Raw genomic sequence first — 20,510 nt, 5'->3', positions numbered from 1 at the left:
TTTGCAATATCGAGTAGGAATTTAGGGCTTGTTGTGTCATGATTATTTGGTCTGCAACATGTTCGTTTTTTATAGCTAAATATATCATAATTAGCCTAACTGTTAAGTGCCTATCAAGTTTGAAAGCAGAACCATTATAATGTAGTCATGTGATGAATGATCAGTTAGGTTGTTTTAGCAAATGTTTTGTCATTGGATAAGTACAAGTTTATCAGTTGATATTAGACTGGTGCTGGCTATTTTATTAGTACTTCTAATTGCCTCTTTATTACTCTGGTTATTAGACTGGTGCTGGCTGTCATGTAGAAAATGCTTAAATATGTTTTTCTTAGTTCTGCTTTTGTTGTTTGATTGCATATGTTGTCTCATTGTTCTCTTGTAATCCTAGTGGTGTAACGAAACAGTAATCAAACTAGGATAGCTCTAAACTATTTTCATCATGTTTTCTTTAATACCGAAAGTTATAGGGAAACCACTTGATTTATTCTGCAAATTGATATTTCTTTGATGATCCTCTCATTTACTGTTTCAATGACAGAGACTTCGGAGGCTCGTATTACTTGCTGGAGCTTGCTTATGATTATTTATCATTACAGTTTCTAAGTATAATTCATTACAAATTATTAATGGATTTTTCTTATGTTTTTGCTGGTTTTCTGGTAGTCCTAGTTATTGCATATTTTGTGTTTCACTAAATAGAATTTCATGTCTCTTATACCGTTTGATAATTTCTTTGGCTTCTCATATTTATTGTGCTGACATCCTTATTTTTGTACCGAAGTTAGAAAGAAAATAGAAAATAGGAAACATTGGTGAAATTCTTTTCTTTTCTTGTTTGTTATGATACAGATTCTTGTAAGACATCTCATTTAAAAAATTGATTATCATGTGAAATAACTAATAAATTATTTTACATGCATTATAGTACTAATTTAAATGGGGGATTCACAACAAGAAAATAGCAAAAGAAAGGGCAAAGGTTCTGAGAGCTATGAATCTAGGACTATGGATGATACCAATGAGTTGCTACACCTCTTAGTGGATGCTGTCAATAGTGGATTGCGTGATGCTAATAGGGCACTTAGCAAGCAAAATGTAGAAAGAGTGATACTTCCTCGTCTTAATGCGAAAATTAGGTTTCCAAAAACTTGCAATCATTACTTGAGCCGAATGAAGTGGTTTAAGAAGCAATATAACAAGATGTCTACACTTATGCGTAACAACTCTGGCTTTGGGTGGAACCCAATTACAGAGACGCTCACTCCTAGTGATGAAGCATGAAAAGATTACTTGAAGGTAAGCATAGTTCATAATCTTTTAAATATATTAATAGCTTACTATTTTAGTTTAATATGTTATTTGAAATATATTAATAATGATTAATTTGTTCTTTGCTAGTCCCACCCACGTCACAATAAACTTCGGAAAAGTAGTCTAGTTAATTATGAGGAGTTGAAGATTGTCGTTAGGTGACAGGACCCGATCCAAATTCCGCTTTGAAATCTGAGCCAGACCCTGTGCGTGTCCGACACCTGGCGAATGTCGGGCACAAATGACCTATTTGCCCTTCTATACAAAACATGATAAAATAACAAGGTTAACGTCTACCGAAAAACTGGCAGAGTTTCCCTTGTAACTGGCTCAATACCAAATCATTTACACCTGCCAAAATAAGTGTATATATATATAACCAATTGCCAGCATACATATATATACATTCCAATAGTTCAAGTCTCAGTCTAGAGCAAAACATCAGAGCAACTACTAAGAATTTACAAAGGAATCAATCCTTTTACAAAACAAAAATCCTACATCAAAAGAAAGGCGCGGAATATGGGAAACGGCCCGATGGTGGATTCCTGTGCACGTCTACTGCCTGGGGGAGCAAAACAACAAAAAGGGTGAGTGGACCCAAAACAAAGTTTAGAAAATAGCATATGAACATACTAACCCCACTGTAAAAACAGTTATACAAATTAAATTATTCTTTTTATTTCTGAAATCAATGCACGTATATAATTATACATGTATATAAGCCAAGCATACTCATGGTCAACAAACATTAATTTCTTAAGGCATTGAAAACAGTTTAAAACTATCACCTAGGTGTACCCTTATTTCCGTCAATTCCTTATATCCGTCAATTCCTTGCATCACCATGGGTGACACGTACTCGCAGGTCTTAGTGACACGAGGTCAGTCCGAGCCGCAACTCGCAAGATTCTGGGGACCGTAGTCCACCTGATCCGCATTACTCGCTCCACACGAGTTCGAGTACCAAAGAACTCATGGGGCAACTGTCAAGCATGCTGACTAAACCGAAGGCAACCAATATGATCCGAAGGCAACATGTAATATCTGGGTACAAGGTGGTTTAAGAAAATATAAAGTTTCTGAAGCAAAGCTGTTGAATAATTAACTTTCTGTAACCTTTAAAATTCTGCTGCCATTTATCTGATAATTAACGAGAATATCTTTTCCTATATTATTTAAAGGAGGTTTCACTCGGCAGCATGCAACATAAAATATTTAACAGAATAAAACAGCTTATAACTGAAACTGAACTGCTTAAATTCATTTATTAAAACAAAGAGTCCACTCACTGATAGTCCGAGCTCATTGGACCTCTTGAAGGTCCCTCCTGCAGGTCAACAGGTGCCGGGGTGCCTGATTCAATGACCATAATATTCTATTAATACAATATAGTATTAAATTAAAAACCTTGACCCCCGGCTCCTAAAAGTACGCGCGTCAAGTTAAAGTTATCCCTATGCCCACAAAAGCTTTCCTTCCAGTTTAACAGTATCTTGGGACTCAAAAAGCGTTAAAGTCCCAAAAATCAATCTGGGACCCCACGGGTCCATGACCTCACAATATGATCCGGAAGCCGCTAGAAGGTCCAATATATCTAGGACACATGTCCCGAGGGTATTGGTGTCGATCGGACGGTCGGTTTGATCACGATCGTGTAATCGCATAATTTCTAAACCCTAGCCCTAGGGTTCGCGATTTCGGAGTATCCGGGACTCCGATTCACAATCCGTTGAATCCTACACGATTCTAAAATTATCTAGAGTAACATATCTGAAAAAGATTACGATCCAACGGCTCAACAGTATTGAACCCGGAAATCGCACAATATGGAAAATCCGTTCGAGGCTCAAACGGTATCCAAATTGAGATCCGCGAATTCCTACGCGCTCGTGACAACCTAAGGATCGCATCAAGACACAGTGCCACTGCACTACCCTCGACCACGAGCCACCGCACACGCGGACAGCGTTGGGTGTCCAAAGCGATTACGCATCACCAGAAAATCTCAAACTCACGGCTCCAAACTCCTACTCTAGGTATAACACCATATTTGGAACCACTTTTGTTCTTGGATCTGCCCCAAAAACTGACCGGAAGTGGCCGAACACGGAGGCCGAAAATTGGCCGAATTTCCAATTCAAAAATCCAATATCTACACTGAGATCCGATTAATTCCTACCCAACCATCAGCTAGAGCATGGAAAATAGGTAGAAATACATACCTTACTCGAAAAATTTGGAGAAGAATTGAAGGTGAACGAGTGGGTTGAAGTTTCTGTCAAAACCGCTCGGTTTTCTGCAATTTCCGGCCAGCGCCGGCAGTTCCACGGGCTGAGAGTGATCGGAAAAGGAAGAGGAGGTGGTGGCGGTTTGAACAAGACCGGTCTCGTGGCCGGTGGTGCTCTGTGGCGGCGACGGCGTCACAAAACCGAAACGGGGAAGGAGAGGGGAAGCTCGCGCGCGACGGAAGAGAGAGAGAGAGAGAGAGAGAGAGAGAGAGAGAAACTGAGGGAAGAGAGAGAGTGAGGGTTTAAAAATCTAATTTTTCAAATTACAATTTTGCCCCTCGTGGTATTTTAACCGTATTTTCTTCGTTAAAACTCCGATTTGAGTCCACTACGTGTTTATGAACTCATTTCGTCGTGCTCTACGCAACGGTGTCTGTAGAATTGTCAAATTCCTTTTCGGTCAAAAAGTCAACTTTTCGTTCATAATTATTCCAAGGGCAAAATTGTCTTTCCTCATAATAAATTACTAATTAAATATGAATTTTAGGTTTGGGTCATTACATTAGGGGTGGAACTGCTACTGGCAATGGCTCGATTGCATTAGGCGTTGATGATACCAATGCAATAACTTATGGGGTTGAAGAAAATAAAGATTTAGGGATGAAAGACTTTCTAGACAATCTTTCGAGTCAGTTGGGACCAACAATCAAGCCAAAGTTCTAGACAATCTTTCTATTGGCATTGAGACTATTTCTGCCAATTTTGAAAGAATATCTAACCTAAAGGAGAAAAAGACAGAGATAGAGAGCTTAATGAAATAGAGAAAAGAGAAAGATTGAGAAAGAAAAATATTTGGGAGGTTATAAAAGAGATACCAAATTTGGATGACAATACTCGTTACATGGAGGGTGATTTGTTTAATACTATAAGGCAAAGAATGACTTGTTCTTAAAGATGTCACCCGAAGAGTGCTCATCTTAGATAAACTTCTAGTTAGGATGATTTAGTATTTTGATCATCTTCGGTTTTGTTGAACTATATTTTTATTTGTGCTATTTTGGTTATACTTTGGTTGAACTATTTGGGTTATAATTTGGTTAAACTATTTTTGTTGTACTTTGGATTAGTATGTTGGTTGTTTTGATTGAACTAATTGAATAATTTTGATGATATGTTCTTAACTTATTAATCTTTTTATTTTTTAAATACAATGCCATGGCATTGCCAGATTCATTATTTTATAGGCTCCTTATCAATTGATGGTGTATTGGTACTATTTTCTTCTATTTATTGTTTTGTAGCCTCATATATTTTCATATATACATATAATGTCACAACCAAGCATGTATGAAAGTAATGACATAGAGGAAGAAGAAATTGATGACAAAGAAATAGGTGAAGATAAAATAGATGAAGAAGATATGGATGGCAAAGATATGGATGATGAAGAAATAGATGAAGAATTTTATGAAGCCATTTACATATTAGTGATGGCAATTTATGCTGTAATACATGTGCTAATTCAGTTTTTGATTATGATGTGTGGTGAACATATTAAACATCCACTAACTCAATCTTTGAACGATGATATGACTATATACATCAAGCATTGAACGATGATCCTGCAATCTTTCGACAATTATATAGAATGTATCCAGATGTATTCTGGAAGTTATACACTATTCTTAGAGCAAAAATACTTTTGGAAGATACAAGATTTATTTGGGTTGAAGAAATGCTTGCAGTGTTCCTACAAATCATCGGCCAAAATACTTGATATTGTGTAATTCGTAATACATTTGGGCAATCACAATTTGCCACTAGTGAAAATTTCCACAAGATTTTGAAGGCCTTGAATTTAATAGCATCTAATTTGGACGCTAAACCGAGACCGGCTATGCCCGCTAAAATAAGGGAAAGCATTTTACCCTTATTTCAAGGTATGTGATGACTACCTAATTATATTAATATTAATTTTATAATTATAATTGTCATTATAATTATATTTATTTTTAATAATATGGTTATCATTACATATGAATTATTTTAGGATTGCATCGGAGCTATTGATGGTATACATATTCCGGCAATGGTGAGGGGACGCGACGTAAGCAGCTATCATAATCGTCATGGAAAAATATCACAAAATGTATTAGCAGCTTGTAACTTTGATTTGGAATTCATATACGTTCTTAGTGGGTGGGAGTGTTCAACACATGATTCAAAACTGCTAAATGATGCCTTATCAAGGAGAACGGACTTAAAGTGCCCCAAGGTAAGAACTTATTTTTTTAAATGATAAACATGTATATATATATATACATATATATAAGTGAATTGTGGATTTCCTAATCGACGCCAACTTTTAGCTCCATTTCGAGGTGTGCGATATCATCTCCAAGAGTTTACAGGTCATGGTAAAATGAAAATGACTTGTTCAATCTTTGCCATGCATCCTTAAGAAATGTGATCGAGAGGATATTTGGTATTTTTAAATCGCGATTCACAATTTTTAAGTCAGCGCCTCCATTTTCATTTAAGACACAAGCAGAGCTTGTGCTGGCATGTGTAGCACTACATAACTTTCTTCACAAAGAGTGTTGCTCTGATATATTTCCAATTGAACCAATAAACGAATCTTTATCTTCAGTATTACCAGTTAATGAAAAGGATAATTTGGAACCTATTGTTCAAACCCAAGAGCAGCAATGAGAAGATGCTAATGCATGGAGGGCTAGCATAGCTTTAGATATGTGGAGAAATGCTACTTAAGAGGACATGAAGCTACATCAAATTGGTTATTAAAAGATTGGGAAGATTGTGTTAGTTTTTACTTTTCTTTATCAAAATTATCATTTCTTTGTTATCTTTTTCATTGACTTGTAACTTTGAATGTTTGATTTTATTTATGGTTGTTGTCGTTCACGGGTATGCACTATTGTAACTTTGAATGTTGTCATTCCTATATTGTCATTTTTTAAAGGAAAAGAAAGTCTACCAAAGTCTTTAGTTTGGTTAATGGAAGAGCCCTCTACCGTTCCAAACCGAGGCCTCATTGTCTCATTGTCATATGGATTTAGGGTTTTATACGATTCAATTCGGTTTTGACAAAAAAACATTATAAAATCGATTTGGTCCAGTTTGCTCATACGTTGGTTCGTTTTACGATTTTTTGGTTTTGGACAAGAAATTATAAATTTTTTTATATACAAAATTATTATTTTTTGAGCTTAAAAATTCACAAATGGCCCAATTTTATGCAAAGGGAGGTGATTAGACCTAGATAGGAGAGGTGATTTGAAGTTGTGCTTGGAGAAAAATTAGTTATGAACTTAGAAATTTAGCATTGTGCGTAAATATTTTATAAATATTTTTTAAAAAAATACACACCCTGTCTGGTTCAGCTCAATCGGTTTTTCACTACAAGAATCAGAACCGAAATTGGACCAAATCAGTCTGATTTTTGGTGAAATTGGTCCATTTTTTGGTCAATTTAGATTTTTTTGTCCAATTTGACTTGGTTTTTCGGTTTGAATGCCCACCCTTACATAATATCATAGTATTATATTATTTCTTCTTAACTTAGCTGGATTGATCTTTGAGATCCAAATATGCATTTTTGCGTTTTGATGTGTTTGGAAAAAGTTTTAGGTGCTTGGGAGATGAAGAGCTTGAGGGGATTATTGACCAATAAACCCCCAATAAGACTACACCACAAATATATATCGTCATTATCATACTGTACATGTAAATGGAAAATGAGATCTCTTCGGACTAAGAGCCATTCCAACGGACGGGCCGAGCCAGAGGCGAGGGGAGAAATTTTTTTTTTTTTCGTTCCACCGCCTAGCCCAAGCCCGGGGAGGGTGTGGGACCCACCAACTCAGGCCAGCTCGAAGGCGAGACAAGCCCAAGCTGCAGCCCGCGGTCGCTGACGTCAGCTAGCGCGGCCAACGGTAAAAAAAATTTGAACCAGCGCGCGCTGACGTTAGCGCGACGCCAGCTCCAGCGGGAAGTTGCCACGTGTCGCGTCCCCAGCCCTCCGATCAGCATCTCCGAGTCCATCCTACGGCTGAGACTTTTTTGGGCAATAAATATATGAAAAAAATCGTAAATTTTTTTAAAAAATTCTAAAAAATTCTGATTTTTTTTTTTCTATAAATACCTATCAATACCCTTCACTTTCAACACCAATCCTCATACATTTCATTATACTTCTACTATTATTCACTCTTTACTCAACATTTTCCTCTTTTTCATCTAGTATTTTGATTTCATATTTTTATGGCTTCTTCTATCGAAACCGGAGGGGCTTGAAGCATCATGGAAGATGTTTCCTTGTGTGAGGCTTGGCTCCAAATTTGTCATTGTCCCGTGTTCGGCAATGAGATGAAATTTTTTCATATGTGGAAAAAAATTCATGCCGAATTTTGTGAAAAAATTCATGCCGAATGTTGTGAAAAAATTCCGGGGTCTACTCGTACGGAGATGGCATTATCCAGTAGGTGGAAAATTCTCAATAAAGAGTTGGGAAAATAGAGAGCTGCCCTAGCAAAAGCGATGGACAACTATAGAAGTGGGGAAAATCGTACTAACGAGGTAAGTATTTTATAATTTTTGTTTTATTAAGTTTAATCTCCTAATATATATATTTTGTTAATATTGCTTGCATTTTCAATATTTTGTTAATATTTCTTGCATTTTAAATATTTTGTTCATATTTCTTGCAATATCAATATGTTGTTAATATTTCTTGCATTTTAAATATTTTGTTCATATTTCTTGCATTATCAATATTTTGTTCATATTTCTTGCATTTTAAATATTTTGTTCATATTTCTTGCATTATCAATATTTTATTAATATTTCTTGCAATTTAAATATTTTGTTCATATTTCTTGCAATTTCAATATTTTGTTAATATTTCTTGCATTTTGAATATGTTGTTAATATTTCTTGCATTTCCACTTGTTTCTTAATTTTCTTGCACTTCTAATTTATTTGTAAGGTTAATTGCATTTCCATTATTATTATTTTTGTTACTTGCATATCCAATATATTTTAAATATTTATTGCATTTCCATTTTTTTGTTAAATAGATGATTCAAGCACAAATGTGGTTCGGTGCAACCGGGGGTGGCAAAAAAAGTTTCAACCATCATGAATGTTGGGAGGTGGTGAAATATTGCAAACGCTTCATAATTATTCCAACGGGTCCCGCCGTTGTGTTAAACGAGACGCCACTCCGTGATTCAATGACATCGGATTCACCTCTCGATTCTCCTATGAGTCAAGACTCACCCATCGAAAAGGAGCCGAGGCCCATTGGCCGAAAGGCCGCGAAGGCAAAGAAAGCGGGTAATTCAAGCAATCATAATTCACAATTTTTGGAGGAAATTGCAAGGCAAAACGGCATAAGAATAGAAATGGAGCAAAAACGCCAAGATAACGAGTTGGCCCTTCAAGCTGAGTATGCACGAGAAAGGGAGTATTTGCGCAAAAAAAGATATGGACAAGACGGATCGGGAAACCATGGCGATGGATACAAGTCATATGTCCCCTGAAACAAAACAATTTTGGAAGCTAGAACGAAGGGATGTTATGAGAAGAAGACTTTTCCGGGATGATGGGCCTAGCAACACGGATTGGTTAAATGATGGAAACCATTAAATTAGTTAGCATACCTTTTATGTATTTGTATTTTTCATGTTTTCTATTAAAGTTGTTGTAATTCATGTATTTTATTTTAGTAGTAATTCGTAATGACTTGTATTACATTTCATTATTTAATAAACAAAGCATTCAATAAATTACCTTTTTATTCAACATATTCCATACTTCAAACAAAACATAATAAAAATAAAAAAAAAGTACAAACAAGGCACAATAATAATAACCAACCACAACCAAACCATAATAAATAAAAATACAACACAACCTAACCATAACTAAATAAAACATAACCAAAGCATCTATGCTCCATCATTCATCTTCATTGCCTTTCTCCGCCCATAGATGCTCCATCAAGTGAACTTGACGCATTTCATGAATATACGAAGATTGCATCTCTGTATATCGATCTATCATTTGGGTCATGAAACGACCATCCTGTAAGATCCCACATCAACCAACGGAGAGGGGGTGATGTGCCTTATATGTGCACACCCGCATCCATCTAGTACGAGGCCTTTTGGGAGCTTACTGGCTTCGGAGTCGTAGGAATTCTGAAGTTAAGCGAGTTAGGGGCTAGAGCAATCCCAGGATGGGTGACCCACTGGGAAGTTGGTCGTGACCTCCCAGAAATAAAACCGTGAGGGCAGAGAGGGGGGCCCAAAGCAGACAATATCGTGCTACGGCGAAGCCGATCCCTGGATGTGACACATCCCTCACCAACGGTTCCGGCTCAAACGGTTCTCCACTTGGCCCCATGGGCCTTTCATAAATCCGTGTCAAGGCCGTGTTCCTTGGATCCGGTTTGTAGACCTCTAAAGCATCATAATCGTACTCATCCTCCACAATCATATTATGGAGGATGATGCAAGTCATCATAATGCTTCTGAGGATCTCCTCATCAAACATACGGGCCGCACCTCGAATAATCAACCACCGAGCTTGAAGGATGCCAAAACACCTTTCGACATCTTTCCTGTATCCCTCTTGATAGGTAGCAAATAATTTTTGCTTCTGGGATCGGGGATTCGGAATGGATTTGACAAAAGTGGTCCACCTCGGGTAGATGCCGTCAGCTAGATAATACCCCGTGTGGTACACTGTATTGTTGACTTGATAGGTGATATTGGGGCCCTGGCCTCTCAATACATCGTTGAAGACCGGGGATTGACCCAGCACGTTGAGGTCATTTTGGGATCCTGCAACTCCAAAGAAGCATGCCAAACCCATGTGTCGAAGCCAGCAACGGCTTCAAGGATGATACTTTTTTGGCCTTTTCTATTTCCGTAATCACCTTGCCAGGCAGTTGGGCAATTCTTCCATTGCCAGTGCATGCAGTCGATGCTACCAATCATTCCTGGAAATCCTCGAGCTTCGGCTTTTTGTAGAAGCCGTTGGAGGTCCCTGGGAGTAGGTCTACGCAGGTAGTCCCTAGTGTACAGAGTTTCAACAGCTTGACAAAATCTTACCAAAGCCTCCAACGTAGTGGACTTCCCCATCCGGGCAATCTCATCCACCTGATCAGCAGATGCTCCATACGCCAACATTCGTATAACAGCTGTAAGCTTTTGCTCCGGAAGAAGCCCCAAAACCCCAGTAGCATCACACTTTTGAACAAAGTATGCATCATAATTGCAAATATCATGCATGACTTTATTGAACAAATGAGGTTGCATTCTAAATCACCTTCGAAAATCAACATCAGAGTACAAAGAAGTTGGGATAAAATAATCTTCCAAAAGATTCTTACCCCGAGAATGCCTATGTCTTTCCACATTCCGGCGGCGGCCGACTTGTGAACCACGGCGGCGACCTTGGTTCTCTTCATCTTGCAAAGCCACTGCTATGAGAACTTGTTCATCGACTTGTCTCTGCAACTCATTGATTTCATCTGCTCTACGGTTTCTCTCATTTGTTTCTCACTCTTGCCTCTCCAAGCATCTCCTAAAATCTTCCATTGAGAATGAATGAAGTATGAATTCTAAACTCTGAAGAAATGAAAATATAGAAAGATGTGGTGTGAGAGGTATGAGTTGAGCCTCTGGTTTTATAGAAAATTTTGGCAAGATAGACATGCCACGTGGCTTGATTTTATTTGATGAAAATCTTATCTGAAATTTGAAATTCATCCGAAATTTGAACCCAAATTTATTTGAATTTTGAATTTTAAACCCAAAAATTTATCTGAAATTTGAATTTTGAAATTCATCCGAAATTTGAATCCAAAAATCTTATCTGAAAATTTTATCTGATTATGAATAGTCTTGACACGTAGGAACCCGGAAATCTTATCTGAAAATATTATCCAAATTAATTATTTTCATTAAAAAATATGGGGAAAAAACAAAAAAAAAAAGAATAGTAATTGCCCTTAGCCATGGCAATGGGTGGAAACACAAATAGTATTTTGTGTTTCCACCCATTGCCATGGCTAAGGGCAATTATTATTCATTTTTTTGTTTTTTCTCCCTATTTTTTAATGAAAATAATTAATTTGGATAATATTTTCAGATAAGATTTCCGGATTCCTACGTGTCAAGACTATTCATAATCAGATAAAATTTCCGGATAAGATTTTTGGATTCAAATTTCGGATGAATTTCAAAATTCAAATTTCAGATAAATTTGGGTTCAAATTTCGGATGAATTTCAAAATTCAAAATTCATACAAATTAGGGTTCAAATGTATGAGGATTGGTGTTGAAAGTGAAGGGTATTTATAGGTATTTATAGAAAAAAAAATCAGAATTTTTTAGAATTTTTAAAAAAATTTACGATTTTTTTTTCATATTTTTATTGCCCAAAAAAGCCTCAGCCGTAGGATGGATTCAGAGATGCTGATCGGAGGGCTGGGGAGGCGACACGTGGCTTATTCCCGTTGGAGCTAACGTCAGCGCGCGCTGGTTCAAATTTTTTTACCGTTAGCGCGTGCATTGCACACGCCAACAATAAAAAATTTTGAAACGCGCTAGCTGACGTCAGCGACTGCGTACTGGATCTCGGGCTCGTCTCGCTTTCGGGCTGGCCCGAGTTGATGGGTCCCACACCCCCCGAGGCTGGGCTGCGCGGTGGAACGCCATTTTTTTTTCCCCCCTCGCCTCGGACTGGGCCCTTTCGCTGGACCTGCTCTAAGTAAAGACAAATATTAATAGAGCAAAGACTAGTTCTGAGTACTTTCCCAGTATCTCTCTGCCGGAAGTGCCCCACCAATCATGTCCCACCAGCATTGCAGAAATGCAAAATCAAGATTGTCAAGGACTGAAGAACGTGTCTTGCAAGTTAGACGACACGTTGAACTCCTAGTTCTGACTGACGCTGACCAACCGCAATTTTTCTTTTAAAATCAAATCAATATCAAGCGGACACTAGATAAGTCGATAAACCCTCTCATCTCCTCAGTTTTGGAACAAGAAGAAGAAGGTGGCCCAAAAAACAGAGCAAGAAGCAGGGCTCCTCTCTCTCTTTCTTGAGTTTTTCTCCCATCGGTTCCAGGTACGCAGCTCTGTTACTTTTCCTAAAACTGATTGCCAAAAACACACATAAATATGAACACAAGAGAAAAAAGAAGAAAAAATATGACCAAAACAGTCACATTATTATTGCCATGACCCATGAAATGAAAGATGTCCATCTCCCATGAAGCCCATAAACCAAAGTTGAATTTTGTTTAGGGTTACATGAACAGATTATTGCGTCCTTTTGGGCATCTTTGTCTAAGCTCTTGAAGAATGTTCCTTTGACTGGGTAGGAGTTCTGTATTGAATGTGGTCTGTTTGTTGTCTGCTTTAAGTTGGCGTGGGCTTGCTGGACTGCTTGCCCATCTCCCTGTTATATTTCTGTTTTTTTTTCCCAGCAGAACTCTTGTTTCCTATATATAAAAAAATGAAACCACTTTTTTTTTCTTCTAATTTTTCTTGCTGTAAAAAACATACTAAATCATGCTCTATGGGTATGGATTCTGTCTATTACACTTCTATTATATTCTGTGTATCCATGTCTATGTGTGTAATTATTTTCCCTACATCTTCTGATGGTTGACATCAATGTATGCCAGCCGTTAGTAAATTGTTATCTTAGATTACACAACGGTGAACTTATTTGCTTCAAGATGAATATCCTCTTATGCAATGCCTTCTTGCATAAGAAATTACCTCATTTAATGAGGCTCATTATAATGCCATAGTGTAATGCATATTGTGCATTAGAATCTTCCAGTAACCAGTCTGTTATTAGGTTTGTTTGGAAGAAAATTCGAAGCGTCTTATAGTGAACTGAGAATTACAAAAGAAGAAGAATTGCAGGATTTGATCCATCATGGAGTCCAAGCAGGATGAAGTTTTCCACGGTACTTGCTTACTTGTCGTATATATGTCAAGCTTTCCTCAAACCCTTTTTTTATTTTTCTTGCAAGCATTAAAACTAATTATGGTTAGTTCGTTGGGCTTGCAGCGTAATATGACGGATTTCAAAATTAGATTTGTGTACAACTGTGTGCCAACTTTTTTGTTGATGACTCCTTATCTGGATTAAGCTTTTTATAGTGATTGACAACGAGTCAGGAAAAGATGGATTTCATAATCAAAGAATTTATGATTAGTAGATAATTAATGTTCCTCTCTAAAATGGTAAGCTGGCTTGCGATATATTCTGTTGTTTTCACACTTAAGTGTTGTGTATCCCCTTCAGAGGGCCTACTTTGTGCTTACATTATTGCTCGAGCGTTCAAGGATGTATTAGGTGGATACACAACACTTATGATAGGATAGGACATTCTTTCTGTATGATAGGACATTCACCAAAGATGATACTCAATTGTTTGCTGAAAAAAGTGAAATTTACTCTTTAAAGGGTCAATTTCATCAAGAAAAGACACACATGCCATTAAAAGTAAAATTGGTTTCCAACTTATTTGCTTGAAATATAGACTGGCCAATTGCATATTTAATTTTGACGCTTTTGACCCTACTTAGAATTGGAAGTACTCTTGCTTTGCATCCTGAAGATGTTCATCTACGGTAAATAAAGCAGAGTGTAACAATGAAGTAGTATTAAGTGCACAGTTCTGTTTAAGTTGCTAACATCTGTGAAATTCGACAAACTTCTCAAATCTGGAGTAACATTAGAGGAACTGAAATGATAGTATGGCTGTCCTAAACTTTTGGTTCTAGTTTAAATAACATCCATGGAACTAATTACTAAAAAAATTTCAAATAAGGTTATGGCATTATGTAGTAAAGCTGAAGTTAAAACATTACTCAAATTTTCATCATCTTTAGATCCGTCCTAGATTCTCGGTCATATCAAGTGGGCTGCGTTGAAGTCTTGTCGTCCTTTTTGTTGTTGTTGTTGTTCTATTATATGCATTATTTCCTATTAAATCTAGGTTGAAATCTTTCTTTATTACTTCTTCCATAATCCGTAGTAATTTTGGTTGGCCATTTTCACTTGAATTAGGCTTTCGTTGATTAAAGGTGCATTTGGTGGTCTAAGTTGATCATTTCCATACCACCTAAACTGGTTTCTCTTTCTTATCACTAGTAGATTGTTTCTCTATTACACTGATTGTTATTAGAGCTACTCTTATCTGCCATGTTATCATTCTCATCTCCGTTCTATGGACGCTTTGCTTTTGCTTTTCCTTTAATGCACAATATTTTGCTCCATATATAAACAGTAGCTTTGCACCGGTAATGGTTGTAAAACTTCTCTTTTAAACTGTTTTGTATGCTTATATCATATAGGGTGCCGCCAAGTTGTTTCCATTTTGTCCATACGGTGACAGTTCCAGTCCCACTTATTACATTGTCATCTGTTTCTCTCATATTTTGACTCACTGATTCTAGTATTGAAAATGATATGTTTAGGCGTTGCTCTACTCCTGAATTGTTACTAAACTGTTATCGTTTTCGTCTTTATTGAATTTCATTCCATATATGCTATTTTAATTCTACTAGTTGTTAAAGAATTTGATTCTGAGACATTTCTCCATGTTTAAAGTTTTCCAATAAGTGTCTTTAGAACTGCCCATCTAAACTATGTCATCAGTAACACATGTTAACCTCACTGCCGGTTATATTGTGTTATTGGAAATAGTGTGATTGATATAATTTTTTCCTATTCCACATCTTTATTATGTATCTAGATTCGTGAACATGCTAGTTTATTTGCCAAATTGAGGTTTGAGTTTTTAACCAGATAAGGATGAACAGAAGACAAGAAACAAAGTATCTGCGTCCAATATCTCTAAGGTTGATGGGAAAGATGTGTTGCAACCGTTCTCTAGTTTCCCAGATAATAAAGTGCGAGCTAATGTGACTGATTGGAAACGTGGAGAAAATATTGCACATGATGCATCTTCTGCAGATATAGATGCCTCTGCTGAAGTGAACATGGAGGCATCAATAACAGCTGAGGATGTCATGCGGGCTGGAGGCTTCGGTGCTAGAGATGATATAAGTAGTTTTCTTCCTGTTGCAAGTGACTCTACTGACTTTGAAGCTGCAATACGTGACGCTAGAGGCTATGAAGAACCACAGGGGGATATCTGCAGACCAGGTCTTGGCTGGAAAGAAGCTAGAGAAACAAAATAACTGTGTTGTTGCTACAAGCCACCATATATGTAAGTTTGTTGCACTTAAGATTTTGCTAGTTTTTGCTTGTAGTACTAAAGGATCAATGTATGCAGACTATGGTATCATAAATTTGGCTGTATGTCAATTTCAGGTTTTCATCTTTTTATTTTGTAAATTCTCTGATATTTTCTTGGAAGGGACATGAGACTCTTTGTCAAAATAACCACGAAACTAAAATGGGCTTCATAATATACGCAAAGGACACCCTTTACTGGAATACAGTCACTAAATCTATTTACAACATGCGCTGGTTTTGTATTTGATGCTTATAAGTTTGAACGCAATTTATCAGACAACCCAAAGGGACCCTATTTTGCTTACTATGCAACTGGAAATCCAAGGGCATGTTAATTTAATTGCCATGACTGTACTGTAGTTTCGGGGATTATTGGCTCTGGATATGTGAGGCACTTCCTGTGCGGCTCTTTTAAATTGCCAGTGTCATAAGATGGGTATTGCCTTCTGGAAGATCTTCTGCCCGGGGGCAAGGATTGCCAAAGGGTCATAAGAAGACTTCCTCTGTATGAAAGCTTGCCATCGTGGGCCGAAATGAGCTTTCCACTCTTGTTGGGTTCTGTAATAGGGTAGATATTGCTTGATACCAAGCTGGGCTCTATCACAATACTCCAGAATTCTTGTGTTTTGTGTTAAAATTTGATCTAGGCCATCTGTTCCTGTGGAAGATGGCACTGCAGAGGATAGGAATGCCACTAAGTAGAAGACATCTTCATCTGGGGTAACCAAAGATGTGTTGTTGTTCCACCTGTAACACAATAAAGGAATTAAGGTTGAGAATATGGAGAATTTGAGACTTTTAAAGGAGTCATAAAATTGTAGAGTAGTTACTTGGTTTTGTTGACAGGGTACATAAGGATAGGACCATTGATATTGTCTGTGAGAATGTTGCCAAAGATCTCATCAGCAAAGTCATGTATCTTGCTTTTAGGGATGAGAAGGTTCATCCACGGGTGGGGAACTTCCCATAATCCTTTCGTTCGGAGTTTTATCTCGGACAAATGCACTCTATCTAGGAATTCGACATAGGAAACTTCGGACAGGAAGAGGGTGGATGGGATGTAATGCAAAAGTAACAGTAAGCTTTCAGTTCTCTGCATACACAAAGGTTTGCAATGAGGACTTTACCAAGTGATGAATATTGTATTTTCTGTCATCGAAGAAATAAGGAGGATATTTTTCATTTCCTTGAAAGTCTCACCTGATCCATGACATCAGTTTCATTGGGGTTAAAGTATTTGGCCATTTCTAGGCAGTAGAGTGTTCTTCCATCTGAATTGAATTTGCTGGCTTGCATTGGATCTTTAGGATTGAAGGAAGATCTCCAGTTATTAAGAAGACCTGTTCTATTAATTATGACAAATCCTTCAATATAGTCAAATGAATTTTCAGATGATATGAGAAACTCTTGGTCCTTGGTAAATGATGAGAAGTCTGAATACAACACTCTGATCCATTTCACCTGTCAAAATAAATCAACTTTGTATTATAAATTTAGAACATATGTACTCTTGTATTGTAATGTACCTTCTTTTGAAATGAAGTGTATTTTTTTACCATCTTTGGTGCTGGTTCAAGAGAAATTCTGGCCTGTGTGATGATGCCAAACTGTCCAAGCCCTCCAAGGACACCATAAAAAAGGTCTGGACTTTTGTTCTCTGAACAGGTAATTACTTCTCCTTGTCCTGCAACACAACTTCAAAATTTATATTACTGACGCCCTTTTGTCGCATAGCTAATTGAAATTGTTTCAAATGAGTAAGATTATATAAAATCAACATATTTTATGATGTATGAAGGAGTATTTAGTGCCAGAAGAAAAAGCAAAGGCCAACCGGGCCTAACCCAGTGGAAAGAGCCTTGACTTGCAAACTAGTGGTCTCAGGTTCAAATCTCCATGGCACTTTATCAGTATGTATGAGAAAAACCCCCTCCCCCAATATCTTTTGTATGAATTTTTTTTTTTTTACTTAAAAAAAGAGTAGATAGATCACCAAAATACCCTTGTCTTTTTCTTATATGATGAGTGCTATGTGTTTTTGTTGTTGCTCTGCAAATTCAAGCAACTCTGTACTGTGTGAACATACCTGTGACAACCTCCAGCTGGTAGACGTTATTGATTTGTGGCCCGTGCCGGAAAGCCTGACCGCTGATCCCGGCGTATGATAAAGTCCCGCCGACGGTGAGGTGAAGGTAATCAGTCCAAGATTTTGGTGACAACCCATATTTAAGAGTCTCATGCAGAATATTTATCCACAGCTCACCACCTGAAACATCCACATAAGGCTGCTCTCCAATGTGAACCTGCATTTGTTGTGCCTTGAGTGACTCCATGTTGATGACCAGACCTCCATGGGTTTGAGCTTGACCTTGAAGAGAGTGGCCATGGCCTCTGGCAGCAACTGTAAGCTCTGAAGCAGAACCCAGTTCAAATATAAGTTTTATTGTGGAGGAGATATCAGAAACTGATTTTGGATGCAGGACTGCTAATGGGAGGGATTGAAATGTGTTGCCAAAGTCCTTTGCTGCATGATGGTTGTTTTTAAAAGTAAAGTAACCATCCAGGCTTAGTGTCTCCAAAGCTGAAGTAAGATTAAGAGAGTTAGCTGAACTTGTTGGTGTGGCAAGGAGTTGATTGGAAGGAAGGTTGGTTGTTCTATCTGGTATGCAGCCCATGAATAATAAGATGAAGAAAAGTTTGAGGTAGAGAATGTTGTTCTGGTTGTGGAAGCCGTACATAGGCGAACCCATGTAGAAAGTGTTTTGAGGAGTTTCTCAGAGAGAGAGAGGGAGAGAGAGAGAGAGGCAAAGCAAAAGGAGAGGTGTAGAGGAGTCTAAGAAAAATGAGAGGTAGAGACGAGAATTTAAAGGGGAGGTTTTAGGCGGCATAGTCAAAACACAAACTCAACAATAACTTTGTACTATAGAGACTATTGCCAGTTTTTATTTCGTGTGTGTTACGATCTTCTTTTTCTCATTTTGAGTTCCAAATTTAAGGAGATGAATTTCACAAAGAAAGCGAAAATGATGGGCTGATTTTTGGAATACCAATATACAATATCTGGTACATTGTCAAACATGCCAAAATCAACCAATAATCAACACAATGTTGAGGAAATATAAATTAAATATGACAACACCCTGGGTATTGTAGATTAATGCCATGTACCAAACACCTTTCCTCTTTTCTTGTCCAATTTCACATATCTTTGTGTACTTTTCCTTTGGTTATAAGCACATCTTCAATACAAATTCGTGCTTAATGGGAAAACTAAATCATTACAATTAATCTTTACTCTACTAAAAAAAAGGATGAACTTGTCGGTTTAACAATTACAACCACGATCATGTTAAGTAGAAATCCACGATGTGGGGTTTAGAAATCCGCGATGTAGGAAAACCCCTACCGCTGATCAAAACCTGTTACTTTTACCAATGAGGCTATTAGCACTTCAAGTAAAAATTGTACACCAGGACCTAAAATAACACCATAAAAGGGCATTGTCCATGGAGGATACCTTGATTTAAATGTCATTATTATTATTATTAACTCGTTGTGAGTACATATCATGATATCACTGCATAAATGTACCAGTTTTATACATATGAATGAATACAAGTTTGTCAGGCGACACGTATGCCACAGGAATCAATTTTTCCTGATCGGAGAGCGATCCGCGGGAAGCCCCCACACAGTTTGCTGCATGCTGCTTCAGCTTAGTGTCAGGGGACTCGGATAGAAAGTGGGGTCCCACTGTAGCGTTTTATCTCTCAGAAAGTGCATGTATTGTGGTTTTGGCTGTTTTCTCCATTGTGTCCTCTCTTTCATAATCTCGTGAGAAAGTTAAAACCAAACCAAACCAAATCAAACCAAATCTTGTTTTCAACATCTTGAGAGAGAATTGTATTATGTATGCATGGGATGGACCATCTCCACGGGTGTGTTTGTAATTAATCGCCTCGATGTGTGTGTGAGAAAAATGCATAAAAGATATTTCCAGGATACGGATTTTATCCGGGACCTCTCTCAATAAAGTGAAGAGAAATGTCGTATGCATGAATCTATCATTAAGTTAGAAAAGTTGTGCAATTAATTATATAAGATGTTAGGTCTCTCCATCCATTACTAATGATAATGTACTGATAATATATGTAATTGATATTAGTTTGATTGTTATTATGATTAATTTTTAGAAGGGAGAAAAATGGGTACTTATCAGTCTTGATTTTAGGCTTTGAGCTTGACAAATTTGAAACACATGTAGCCATGACTATGACATGGACTCATGTGGGTCCTGTAACATGTGATTTTCACGAGGGGTCAAGAAGAACTTGTCTGTTGGAATTGACTTTGGCACTGCACATCCTAGCAAAAAATACTTTCTCATTTCTTAAGAAGTCCAAGACGCATTTAAAGCCACTAGGAATAAGAAGCTGGTTTGATTTCATCCTCAAGGAGGTGTGAACCTAGAATGTTCTTCCTCAAGGAGGTGTGAACTAGAATGTTCTTCCTCAAGGAGGTGTGAAAATGTTCTTGCGGAGAATCTTATGAGCAAACAATTTTGTTGATATTTTATGAACTTAGAATATAACATGTGATGAATTAATAACATCACGTGACAATTTGACGATCACCCTGAAAAATTAGTTG

The 20,510-nt window shown here is 37.4% G+C and overlaps 2 protein-coding genes and 2 pseudogenes across 2 annotated transcripts; 3 read left to right on the top strand and 1 right to left on the bottom strand.

Moving 5' to 3' along the window:
- The first annotated feature begins 936 nt into the window (after positions 1-936).
- On the top strand, positions 937-4,265 carry LOC117635300 (annotated as a pseudogene).
- A 620-nt stretch (positions 4,266-4,885) lies between these two features.
- Positions 4,886-6,347, top strand: LOC117635299 (annotated as a pseudogene).
- Positions 6,348-12,580: 6,233 nt separating this feature from the next.
- LOC117633556 lies at positions 12,581-15,959 on the top strand. The gene is made up of 3 exons (XM_034367198.1): positions 12,581-12,704; positions 13,446-13,557; positions 15,408-15,959. The coding sequence occupies exons 2-3, from the start codon at positions 13,527-13,529 to the stop codon at positions 15,800-15,802; spliced, it is 426 nt and encodes a 141-aa protein (XP_034223089.1). The 5' UTR covers positions 12,581-12,704; positions 13,446-13,526; the 3' UTR covers positions 15,803-15,959.
- A 45-nt stretch (positions 15,960-16,004) lies between these two features.
- Positions 16,005-18,630, bottom strand: LOC117633555 (cytokinin dehydrogenase 1). The gene is made up of 5 exons (XM_034367197.1): positions 17,947-18,630; positions 17,417-17,544; positions 17,061-17,321; positions 16,691-16,953; positions 16,005-16,607 (listed from the first exon to the last, which is right to left on the bottom strand). Exons 1-5 carry the CDS (start codon positions 18,608-18,610, stop codon positions 16,286-16,288), a joined length of 1,638 nt encoding a protein of 545 aa, XP_034223088.1. The 5' UTR covers positions 18,611-18,630; the 3' UTR covers positions 16,005-16,285.
- Between the last annotated feature and the right edge of the window lie 1,880 nt (positions 18,631-20,510).

This window comes from Prunus dulcis, chromosome 7, assembly GCF_902201215.1.
Source record: "Prunus dulcis chromosome 7, ALMONDv2, whole genome shotgun sequence".
In the NCBI taxonomy this organism is placed as follows: domain Eukaryota; kingdom Viridiplantae; phylum Streptophyta; class Magnoliopsida; order Rosales; family Rosaceae; genus Prunus; species Prunus dulcis.
The sequence above is the reverse complement of the archived record's forward strand: the minus strand, read 5'-3'. Positions and strand labels throughout refer to the sequence as shown.